Source organism: Peromyscus eremicus, chromosome X (genome assembly GCF_949786415.1).
Source record: "Peromyscus eremicus chromosome X, PerEre_H2_v1, whole genome shotgun sequence".
NCBI lineage: Eukaryota > Metazoa > Chordata > Mammalia > Rodentia > Cricetidae > Peromyscus > Peromyscus eremicus.
The window spans coordinates 35355055-35367492 of record NC_081439.1 but is presented as its reverse complement, the minus strand read 5'-3'; the positions used below and the strand labels follow the sequence as shown (position 1 = coordinate 35367492).

Below are 12438 nucleotides of genomic sequence, written 5' to 3'. Positions count from 1 at the left end.
GCAATGAAATAATACTAATTTAAAGGACAAATCTAAAGTGAATAAAAGCTGAAGTAAAAATGTAACATAATTGAAAGACCATTAATTATGTGTAAATAGATGAATTTTGTAAGAGATCTTAATATTGGGCATTGGAGAGATGTCTCAGCAGTTAAGAGCACTTGCTGTTCTTACAGAGGACCCAAGTTCTGTTCTGAGCACCCATATGATGGCTTGCAACCAACTGAAATGACAGCTATAGGCGATCTAATGCCCTATTCTGGTCTCCTTGGGCACCAGACATGCATGTGGTGCACATACATACCGGCAAATCACCCATACATATAAAAAAAATCTAAAATCTAAAAAATAGTAAATAAAATATTTTTAACAATTTTTAAAATTCATTAATATGGCATATAGAGTTACTAGAGTTTTTAGCCACTAATCTAAACTAAGGGAAACTAAGGTAAATGTTGTGTCCTGAATATATTCGTTAGAAGATCATACCCTAAATCTGTTTGTGTAGCCCATTAGATCTTTCAATGGGAATAATCTTTTACCCTGTGCAGACTCCATACATATATAGAAGAAATGTTAATTACTTTGTGAGAGTTAGTCTGATAGGTACTATAAAGTATGCATATCTGTATGTAATAGGGCCTAAACTTCAGACTGTGGGTTCAAAGAAAAAGTACACCTAGATTAGATAATGAGGGAAGGTGTCACTACTTATATTGAGGAATGAGTGGAATTTTTGTAGAGTAGACAATACAGATCAAATTATCTGAGGCATAGACTTACAACTGTTCAAAGCATATTTAAGGGGCAACTAGAGGCCTTTTTGAAAGGGTTATATTATAGAGAGATAGAGTCTCACATGTATCTCTGGCTGTGTAGACCACACTGGCCTTAAACTCACCTGATATCTACCTGACTCTGCCTCCTAAGTGCTAGTATTAAAGGTGTGCACTACCACTAATAGATGATATATTACTTTTCAGGAAAACAGGATCTGGTTATAGAGCAGTGGTTTTTAACCTTCCTAATGCTGTGACCCTTTACTGAAGTTCTTCATGTTGCGATGACCCCCAACCATAAAATTATTTTTATTGCTACTTCATAACTGTAATTTTGCTACTGTTATGAATTATAATGTAAATATTTTTGGAACTAGAGGTTTGCAAATGGGGTCGCAACCCCAGGTTTACAACCATTGTTATAGAGGTTATTTAGTGCTAGGCTAGGTAAATAAATGGAAGAGTTGCGAGTGCTATTTAGTTTAAGATAGGGACCTGACTGGGAAACAAGATTGAGAAGTACCTCACACAGAACACAAACTCAAACATACATATATGCATGTAGCAGGAATCTTAAAAGTTCTTATTAATAAAAACAAACCTAGGGCCAAGTATTGGGGTGAACGCTGGAAGATCAGAGAGACAGAACAAGCTACAGCTAACCTCACCGCGCCAATTTCTCAGCTGATCCTGTTTCCTCAGACTGGAAGCCTCTGAGTTCTTATCCAAATGGATCTCAGCTGAACTGCTTCTCAGAAGCCTGAAAAGCTTAACCACCACTAGTTCCTGGTTTCACGCCTTATATACCTTTCTGCTTTTTGCTGGGATTAAAGGCTCACTTCCTGGGATTAAAGGCTCACTTCCTGGGATTAAAGGCATGAGTCACCATGCCTGGCTGTTTCCAATGTGGCCTTGAACTCACAGAGATCCAGAGGGATTTCTGCCTCTGGAATGTTAGGATTAAAGGTGTGTGTGCCACCATTTTCTGGCCTCTATATCTAGTGGCTGTTCTGTTCTCTGACCCCAGATAAGTTTATTAGGGTGCACAATATCACCACATATGCATACACACACACACCCCTCAGATGAAAGAAGACCAGAGATGAAAGGATCAGAGTTGAAGAAACACATTGAACCTTGGCAGCAGAAGCAAAAGCAAGAGACAACTTGAAATAGAGAGCTTGGCTTGGGGTAATGTGCATAGTAGGCTCGAAACTCTGTATCTTTAAGGAAATCATTTTGTTTAAAATAAAACTGTGATCTTTAGAGGGTTGCAGGTAGATGTCTAGGTGAGGTAGGTATTGACTAGGGTAGATACTGACTTTTGCTTCCTTGGTTTCATCTTCTCCAGGAAGAAAGCAATCCTAGATGATATCTCTTACCCCCACCATTCTGACCTCTGAGGAGGCAGCTGCTCTTTGAAAATCCTAGCCCATGCCTCATAGTCCTTTCCTTTGTGGTTCCCACTAACAACAGAAATAGGCTTGATTCTTTTCTAAAGAGATTGATTAAATATTAAAGAAGAACAAACAAGAAATTAAAAAAAATAAAATCAAACCCTGCCAGATTTCTTTAGCATCTTTCATATCACTGTCTCCAGCCAAGCTATCTTCACGCCTTAATTCTCCTTTCCCCGTATTTGCCAATGATACCCTCTTAAAATCCAAACTGTGGCATACCACCATTACCCCACTTAACTCTTTCAAGTCATGATTTGTACATGGATGGATTACCCTTTGCTGTATGGCCTTTTTTCTAATGCTATCCCAGAATAATTTCACTTGAAAGGTCAGGAGGCAACTGGGACTTCAGACTCTTGGTTTCTGGCGACAGTATATACAGATGACTTCAAGGAGAAATCCCAGTGAGTGGGACTAGGGTAATTCTGTACCTTAATTTAGTGTGAAGAGTCAACCTATTTATTAACCAGTGTTTTTCATAAAAGTTTAAGATAACCTTTTTATTGGCATATATTAATTATATAATAGTGGATTTTATTATGATAATTTCATATATGTATATAATGCATTTTAGTCATATTCACCCTCCATTATACTCTTTTGTTCCTCTCCCACTTCCCCAATCCCCTTCTTCTCGATTACTCATTATTCATTCATTCATTTCTTATTTTTTTTTTTTTTTTGGTTTTTTGAGACAGAGTTTCTCTGTGTAGCTTTGCGCCTCTCCTGGAACTCACTTGGTAGCCCATGCTGGCCTTGAACTCAAAGAGATCTGCCTGGCTCTGCCTCCCGAGTGCCGGGATTAAAGGCGTGCGCCACCACTGCCTGGCTCATTCATTCCTTTCTTTCTGCTTTCTTTGTTTGGTGTTTTTGTGAGGAGCTCATAAGACCTGACCCTTCCCTGTATAAAGATTTTTTGAGGAACCTCAGCTGATTTCAAAAGATGAAATAATACAAAATGCTCTAAAGAATCAAATGCAGAGAAATGTTGCTCATAGTAAAATGCCAAATAAGTTGTTATAGTTTTTCTACATTTATCAATACCTGTTTTTAAAAATTTAGATTGTTTTATCTTATGTGCATGAGTGTATATGTTCCATGTGCCTGTGAAAGTCAGAAGAGGGAGTCTGACATCTAGAAACAAGAGTTAAGGATAGTAGTGAACCACCATGTGGGTTCTGAGTACTGAATGCAGGGCCTCTGTAAGAGCAAGTGTTCTTAACCACTGAGCTCTCTCTCCAGCCCATCACTATCATGTTAAATATCTGAAAAGTTTGGTGACAAGAAAATGTGATAGGCTTATGTCAGCATTTTATAGATTTATTTTAATAGAGAGCCTTTGCTTTGGAATCATATACTTTTAACACCCTACAGGTACACAGAGTATACTTTGTGAAGAATTTGAAATAGAAAATGGTTTATCTGGTGCCATACAACTAGTTATCAAGTTTCAGTCTAGTATTTATTCTTGATTTCCCCTACTGAACTTCAAGTAAGTTTCTTAATGGGCTGATAGATCATATCTTTTCACTACACACACACACACACACACACACACACACACACACACACACACACACACCTGCACTCAGCTGCTTAACTACACATTGAGAGCTTGACAAGTTACTGGTAACTAGTAGCTTCATGGTTTATACCTGTAAGAAATTGAAGCATTAATTATATACATTGGCTTCTGTATATGTTGTGTTTTTTCATCTATAAAACAGAATTTCTCTTTTGCCATATATACTTTCCTCCCACTACAATTGCAATTTGTGTATTTCCTTTGTTTCTCTTATGCTTTTGTTGTCGGGAATCCATGGTCCTTGATTCATGATGTTTATTGGAAATAATTGTGGGCTGCTTTGCCTCAAGGATAATTTGATTAGGGGCACTGCTGTTTGACACCATTCAGGAAAATGTTACATGGTAAAGGGTATTGTACTTGTCACAGAATGCCAATGAAGGGAAGGCAGAGACAGGCAAGCTAATAATATGCTAGCCTGGTTATTAACATCCAGCCTTTGGCATTTTTGCCTGTCATCTTTTGTTGATAAGGCTGTCCTAAAAGATAAGCATGTCTTCAATTTGATGAGTTTTATTTGGCAAGGGCAAAAACTAATACCAGATAAAGAAGGTCATAGTTAAGTTGATATAGACAGCCCATGCTTTCCAAAATACTGTTTCTGTTCTCTGGGGTTAGGTATCTGTGATCAAGAAAAGAGTTTTGTCAGGAAGTAAGATTAGAATGCATTGAAATGAAATGCTCGCACTGACTACATCAGCTGTAATGGAGCTTATCTGATGTAGTGACTCAGCCTCTGTGAATCTGACTGTGTATGTGCTCTGTTTTGTACAGAGAATCGTCATCCAGGACCTGCCAGAAGCCACAAGAAAAAAAATGGGGAGGGGTAAGTTTCTCTTCTCTTTTGAAATGATTTAGATTCTCTTAATAGTAATCTAGTGTTCCAGGGAAATTGAGACTAGAAATATGTTTGTAGATACTTATGTTGTGTTATTTCTTAGTGATAGAAAATTTGGTGTGATCCAACATCCAACGCTATGCAGAAATAGATCAACATACTTTGTGTTACTCACTGGTTCATTTATTTCTTATGATATTTGGTTTTGGTGGTGGTGGTGGTGATAGTAGTGTGTGTGTGTGTGTGTGTGTGTGTGTGTGTGTGTGTGTGTGTGTGTGTGTATCTGGCAGTACAGGTAGAAATAGTTCAAATTTGATATTATATAAATCTTCCCAAATTCCAGCTTCTTTATAACTCTTGCCAGAGTTACCCATATGCTTTGATGATATCTAAGTTTTGTTAATAGTAACACAAATGGGCTGGATCAGTAATTAAGAGCTCTTAATTTACTTACTGCTCCTTCGAGGACCTGGTTTTGTTTTCCTGTACCAACACCAGGCAACTCACAATTGACTGTAACACCAATTTCAGGTCTTTCAAATACCTGTGGCCTCTGTAGGCATGTGTGTGCATGTTGAACACACAAACTCATTTGGGCGCACACACACACACATACACACACGCACACACACACGCACGCGCGCGGGCAAATAAGTTACTAAATATTTTTTAAAGAAAATAATAACAAATAAAAAAGTTCCTTTTGTGCAGCCAGTGTTTTTAGTTTCTTTTAAAGTGAAAAAGTCAGCACTAAGAACCATTGCATGAATTCTTTGTGCTTATTTTTGCTTTTACATGAAGTTATTATGGATAGTAGACAATAGAGAAATTTAGGTTCATTTCATTACTAATATGGACCATCCATAACAATGACTTCATAAATAATTCTAGTCCATATTAATAGTATAAACAACATGCTAAACTGGGTGGTGATGGCACATGCCTTTAATCCCAGCACTTGGGAGGCAAAGCCAGGAAGTTGGATCTCCAATTTTGAGGCCAGTGTGGTGTACAAAGTGTGTTTCAGGACAGCAAAGGAAACCCTGTCTTGAACCATTGCCGTCCCCCCTCCCAAAAAAGCAACATGCTATAAAGGGTATTGAGGAAGATGCCGTGTGGAATACTATGCTAAGAAACATATGAATCCAGAGTTTAAAGGCCTGAATTCAAGTTCCATAGCCACTACTTCAGTTAAATCTCAAAGATTCCCTAAATGGGATTTTTTTCATCTCTGAAGTAGAATTAATGCATCCTGTACTTCCAGCCTCAGGAGGATGTGGTTAGCATACTGTGATATAGTAATGTAGTCTGCAAAGATGGGCATATTTCCAGTCTGGAGATTGAAAAAAGGAAGTGCTTCACATAATGTTGTTTTTACAAACACAGGAAGCTTGTGAGAGCTGCTTTTTGACTGCAGGTGGTAACCACATTGAAAGCATTCTTATAAATGTCAAAGAGACACCGTCCTTCATTCTTTAAGCTTTGCTTAGGTTTGCTCGATTATATTGTTAATTGCTGATACTTTTAGTGGAAAAAAAGAGAATGTTACTATATGTGCTTATGTTTTTCTTTTTTGGTGCTGTATAATGAAATTTTTACTGCATTTGGTAAACATTCTTACAAATGTAACTCAGTATATCATACAACAGGACATAATTGCAAAGATGAGACCAGACTTGTGTGAGAAATTTAAGTTGAAGTTAATTTATTTTACTATTCTTTAATAAAGACAAATCAATATTTTGCATGTATATGAAACTTTTATTAATGGGACACGAAAGATCATAAAGTTTAAATCTTTAAAAGGAGGAGCAGGGACTATGTAGTTCAGTTGTTAGAGTGCTGACCTAGCATATACAAAGGCCTGGATTTAGTCCCTAGCATTGCATGAGCAGTCAGTACATGTTGGCACTTCTAGCACTTGGGAAATGAAGGATATGAGACCAAGTATTCAGGAATAACCTTGAGTATATAGCTAGTCTGACACCAGCCTGTAATTCATGAGACCTCATCACAATAAAATGGGAGGGCAGGTAAAGAAAAGACATGTATATTTAATTTCTTATTTGACTATAATCAGTGTTTATAGTGTTTACTGTGTGTAGTATTGAAATTGCTTTTACTCTTTATGAAGTATTTAATTAGGACTTATAATTAGGACTCAAGAATTTGTAGTTATTTTTATATTAATAAGTATTTGCAGTACTTTGTAACTCACAGATGTTTCCTCTGACAGTTATCTTATTTGTCTTGTGTTGTAAGAAAACTCTTATTATAAAGTTAGGGTAATAATTTCCATTTATATATTTATATATAAACTGAAACTGATTTAGAAAATATCTATAGTGAATAGCCTATAAATAGTTTATATATTAGAGAGTGAAAATGCAGGACTAGGTCTTATGTCATCATGTTTTCATTTCTTCTGATGAACTCTGAGTATCCTAATTATTAGTAATTTGTGAAGTTGATTACATCACAGGAGCCCTCTGTTGCTGAGAAAGGTATGGGGTAATTATTTTTTTCAGATCCATAATGATATTCTAATATCATGGGGGGATAGACAGATAATCAAAGTGAAATAGCTCAGTGTCCACTAACATTTTTGGTGACAGCAAAATCACACAGCTGTTTCAGATAGCAAAGTGCCACAAATATAATAATCCTGTAACAAACAATGACCTAGGACTGCAGAAATTCAAAGGCCAGCAGCACAGTTTGTCAAAGATCATAGCAGATGTCAAGACATTTCACTTCACAAACTTGGTTCTGAACATTCCACAAGCGAAGGCCCATAAAAGAAAAGGCTCAGTCAGCACTATTCACATGTCCTATGTGAAAGTTACCCTTTTGACTAAAGACCTTTTATCTTTATGCCTTTTCTTGAAAAAAGAATATAATGTGTCATGTAACCCATAATTTTATGACATGAAATTATGAGATGCTGGTTCAAAAAAAAGAACCATGTATGATTATATGTAAACTTCTAGTAGAAAATTAGCATTTTTACAAAGAAGAGAATGGGAAGACTTTACCTTTTCAGGTGAAACTTAAAGTTTTATTTTTTACTATTCTTCCCCTAATTAGTACATTTCTAACAAAATGATTTTTAGAAAACACAGTACTCTGAATAATGTCTTTATCCAAAACACAAATTGATTTTACTGTGATTTTTATTATTACCTGCATTCTGATTCTTTTAAAATATATCTATTCATATGAAATTTTTTTTCTGTGTTAGAATTCATCACATCTACAAGTGCTTTTGTAGTATTAGTTGCATCTATTTGTTATTCATGGCTAATTTTCCTGTCTTCACTTTAAGAACAGAGGTGCTCTCTCGCCAGGACAGCACAATAGAGCCAACTCTGTTAGCACAAGTGTGGGTGAGCAAGCCCCAAAATTGTGAGGATGGGAGAGCTGTCCCCATTACCCATCTACTTAGTGGTGTCATGGGTTGGGGAGAGTTGATGTACTACCCACAGCATTCAGGAAATGGGCCCTGCCTCTCCCCTAGGCAGTACAGCAGAGCTGCTCAGTGGTTGGAGGTGAGGGTGACCCAGCCCTGATGTTATGAACAAAGGAGAGCTGTCCCCATTACTCACCTGACATGTGGTAGAATGAGCAGAGGAGAGATGCCCTCCCCACCACCTGCAGACCATCAGTGCCTGAGACAGGTGGAGAAGCTGGCCCTGGGGTCATAAGAACAGGAGGGCTCTCCCTACCCCTCACCAGCTGCAGCACTCGGTAGAATGGCCCCTGTACCTTGTATGGGCAACATAATAGAGCTGGAGTGGGAGAGCTACTCCTGAGGGTGTGAAAGCAGGAGAACTGGCCCTATCCCTCTCTCATTGCTGCAAGAGGTGAATTAGCTGGGGCAATGCTGGAGAGCTCACCCTGGTGGTGAGGACAGGTGAGAACTGGCTGTTGGACCAACCCTACAGCTGCCCATGCCCAGATCCAGGGTTATAACTTGGCCCACCCCAACATCCACCCCCTCTATGATCTGCTGGAGCATGTGAAGTGACCTGATCCACAGACCCAAAGCTACAGGATCTCCACAACACAGGGCAAAAACAGGACATCCAGGAAGAGTCCCAGTGAGGGCCCAGCATAGATAGTGTAGTAGAAAACAGAGGCCTCAAACCAGACCAATGACTCTTTGCAATGAACACTTGCAAATAAAGATCTATGAACAGAGGAGTTTACAGCGTGACTCACTGTCACTCTGCAGCTTCCATGATGAGATTTTTTAATTTTTTTCCCTTTTTAAAATTTTTTTCTCTTAAATTTTGTTTTATTTGGGGTGTGTGTGTGTAGGGGCAAAGGGAAGATGCGAAGGGATAGGGAAATGAATGGGTTCAAGATACATGATGTAAAAGACAAATAGAATAAATAGAAAAAAAGAACAGAGGTGCTGAGGAGGCTCATCGTGGTGTTTCAATAACAGTAAGACATAGGTGCCCTTACCCATCCATCCTTTACAAAACAGGAAGTATGGCCATGCATCTTTAAACACATTTTTTTTTTTTTTGCTTTTCTTTACAGAGACTAACATATCTGGAATAGCAAGCAGGTATTATTTGGGAAGATAAAGAGAAAAAGTGAGAAAGTAGTTTAACTTTTTCTCTCTTTTTTCTTTTCTGGTATTGAGATTTCAGAGTTCATTTAAATGCTGAGGCAAGAAGCAGAGTTGTAAATTTAAAAGAGTGTTTTAGACCTATAAAATCTGAGTCTGAAAAGTCACTTCTTAACTTCATGGTCCATACATAATGGTAGCATGCCCTTGCTGTTCAGCTGTGAATGGTGGCATGCCTTGGGCCAGAGAGGATGGCACAAGCCTATAAACCAGGCACTCAGAAGGTAAAGAGAGAAAGATGAGCTCAAAGTCAATGTCACAGTTGAAGGCCAGCTTGCCCTATGTGAAAACCTGTTCAAAAAACAAAACAAATGACAAAAACAAACAAACAAAAAAAACCCTCCCCTGATGATAGTAATAATATGGTGATTAAGAACTCCTGAAAGAGATTAAAAAAACTTAAAAGAAAGAACCCCGGTATAAAAATCTCAAAATATTTTAATTAAAAGAAGAAATGATTTAGAACATGAGCCTCGGGATTTCATATTTCATAGCTCATAGGCTGTTTGTGAGCTCCGCTGTTGTTTAAGGCTTATTATTCCCAACTATAGAAGGAACAGTTTGATAAAAATGAAACAAACACAAAACAATTAATGTATTCTGTTCTCTTTTTGGTTGTGAGCTTTTAAGGGCTGAGTCATCTCTCCAGCCAGTATTCTGATCCCTTAAGGGATATACTGTAAAATCCCTAAACTCAGAAAAAAATACTTAAAAAAAATAACAACACAAAACAAGCAAACAAACACTGGTAGTCCTGCATAGTGATCTATCTTCATACAAAGTCTTGATACATTGGGAACATGGTTGAGTTCTTTGCGGTAAAAAGGACAATCATATGAATTAAGCCAAGAGTTATGCAGCATGACAATATGCGGAAAGATGGCTTACTACGGACACAGTACATTTCAATTCTTTGCAATTCTGAATGTCAACTTTGGCATAAAGCTCCATATTTTTCAAACAAGGAATGAGTCTTCAATTGACAAGCTGTAAATTGACAGTCTCTTAACATATGGCCTAATTTTATTTGGAAGCTCTCTGATTTGTATAGTTCAAGTAATGACATTTATTTAATGTCAATTAATTATTTCATTTTCTTGCCTTTATTAGATCTTAGAGTCTCTTTATTATGGTGACATTTGTGTTGCTGCAGTTTAGATGATGTCACTAGTTTATTGTAAGCACTTATCTTCCTAATTTTATAACAGTAATACAAATCTACTTGGGGCTGACAGCTACCATTATTTATTCCTGGCAAGTGTTTTCCACTAGAAAAAAAAATGGGCTGTTTAATGGACATGCTACTTTTTTTTTTTTTTTTTTTGGTTTTTTCGAGACAGGGTTTCTCTGTGTAGCTTTGCGCCTTTCCTGGGACTCACTTGGTAGCCCAGGCTGGCCTCGAACTCACAGAGATCCGCCTGGCTCTGCCTCCCGAGTGCTGGGATTAAAGGCGTGCGCCACCACTGCCCGGCGGACATGCTACTTTTTAAAACCCACTGAAGAGATCTTTTGTCATTGATGTAGTCACTCAGTGCATAAGTTGAGTTTTTAAATTTTTTATTTAAATTTGTTTTTAGACAACTTTGCACATGTACACAATGCATAGTGTCCACTTTAAACTCCCACCTCCTCACCACCTCTGTTAATTCTTACCCTCCCTACAAATCTCTCTCTCTCTCATGTTTATATCTATTCATTTTGTTTTATGTCTAACTTAGTTAGGGTTTCTATTGCTGTGAAGAGATACCACGACCATGGCAACTCTTATAAATGGAAATATTTAATGTGGTGGCTTCTTACAGTTCAGAGGTTTAGTCCATTATCATGGTGGGAAGCAGGGCAGCATGCAGAAAGGCATGGTCCTGGAGCTGAGAGTCCTTAACATCTTTATCCAAAGGCAACAGGAAGAGAACTGAGACACTGGGTGTGGCTTGAGCATATATGAGAACTTAAAGCCCGCCTCTACAGTGACACACTTCCTCAAAAAAGACCATACCTACTCCAACAAAGCCATACCTCATAATAATGCTTCTCCCTTTAGGGACCATTTTCTTTCAAACTACCACGGTGACGCACTGAGATTAACCAGGGCATCTGTATGATCATGGGTTTGGAGCTAATGCCTGGAGGTTGGTGGGCTCAGCAATAGGTATACAATCTAAGACAGTGTTTTATTCCTTTCCTAGAACCTGTCAATAAACCAATAGTTCAGAGGGTAAAGTGAAGGGCTCCTTGATTCTCCTTCCCTTTTCCTTCACAGATTATTTATACCCTGATCTTTTGACTGATTGCAAAGGTAGTGTGAAGTCCAGAGAATGGTATTTCACAGCCCCGCACCATCTAGTCTGGCTTTTACATACTTCCTAATACCCTCTTGCACAGTATTTTCTTAGCCTTAGAAGGGGTTGTTTAGGACTGGGCCTACAACCATTGTTTATTCTCTACATTTTGGGTAGCCATGAGGCTCTGCATTCACTACCTTTCATTGTCAGAGGAGGCTGCTCTGATTAAGGTTAGGAGTAGCTTTTGTCTGGGTATAAGCATAGCTATTTATCAAAATATGTGTTTTTAATGCTTTCTTAATCTCAAAATAATTGACCTTTTAAAATTGAGTCAAAAGTGACATAAGTATGGCCATTTTATTTTTTTTTATCTTTATTATTTGTTTTTTCAAGACAGGGTTTCTCTGTGTAGTTTTGGTGCCTGTCCTGGATCTCCCTCTGTATACCAGGCTGGCCTGGAACTCACAGAGATCTGCCTGGCTCTGCTTCCCAAGTGCTGGGATTAAAGGCATGTGCCACTGCTGCCTGGCCAAGCGTAGTCATTTTAAAGTATGTAGGTGCAGGGCATTTACCCACCAACCCCACAGCTCCCCAGAGTTTTCTTGAGTGAGAGCAGCAGGAAATATTAGATAGAAAGATTTATATTGTGGAGATAAACAGAAAGTACAGGATAGCCTTGAGAGGGCCTGGAACCTATTCCAAAGGGCCCTGACTGTCTCTGCCCCAGGGTATTTACAGAGACGCCAAGGGGTGGAGCAGAAGACTTCCCCCAGCACAGCCAAGTGCAGACCATCTCAGACAACTGCACTCAGGCCCGTGGTCCTAATCATCCTCTCTATGTAGACCTGCCGGGTA

At 38.4% G+C, this 12438-nt stretch overlaps 1 protein-coding gene across 2 annotated transcripts in view; it reads left to right on the top strand.

Annotated features, from left to right (window-relative positions):
• Prrg1 (proline rich and Gla domain 1) overlaps positions 1 to 12438 on the top strand; it is a 110670-nt gene that overhangs the window by 59661 nt on the left and 38571 nt on the right. For both annotated transcript variants that reach the window (XM_059250635.1, XM_059250636.1), the window contains exon 2: positions 4599 to 4650. In XM_059250635.1, coding sequence (XP_059106618.1) covers positions 4641 to 4650 — 10 coding nt within the window. In that variant the 5' untranslated portion in view covers positions 4599 to 4640. The remainder of the gene's footprint in view (positions 1 to 4598; positions 4651 to 12438) is intronic.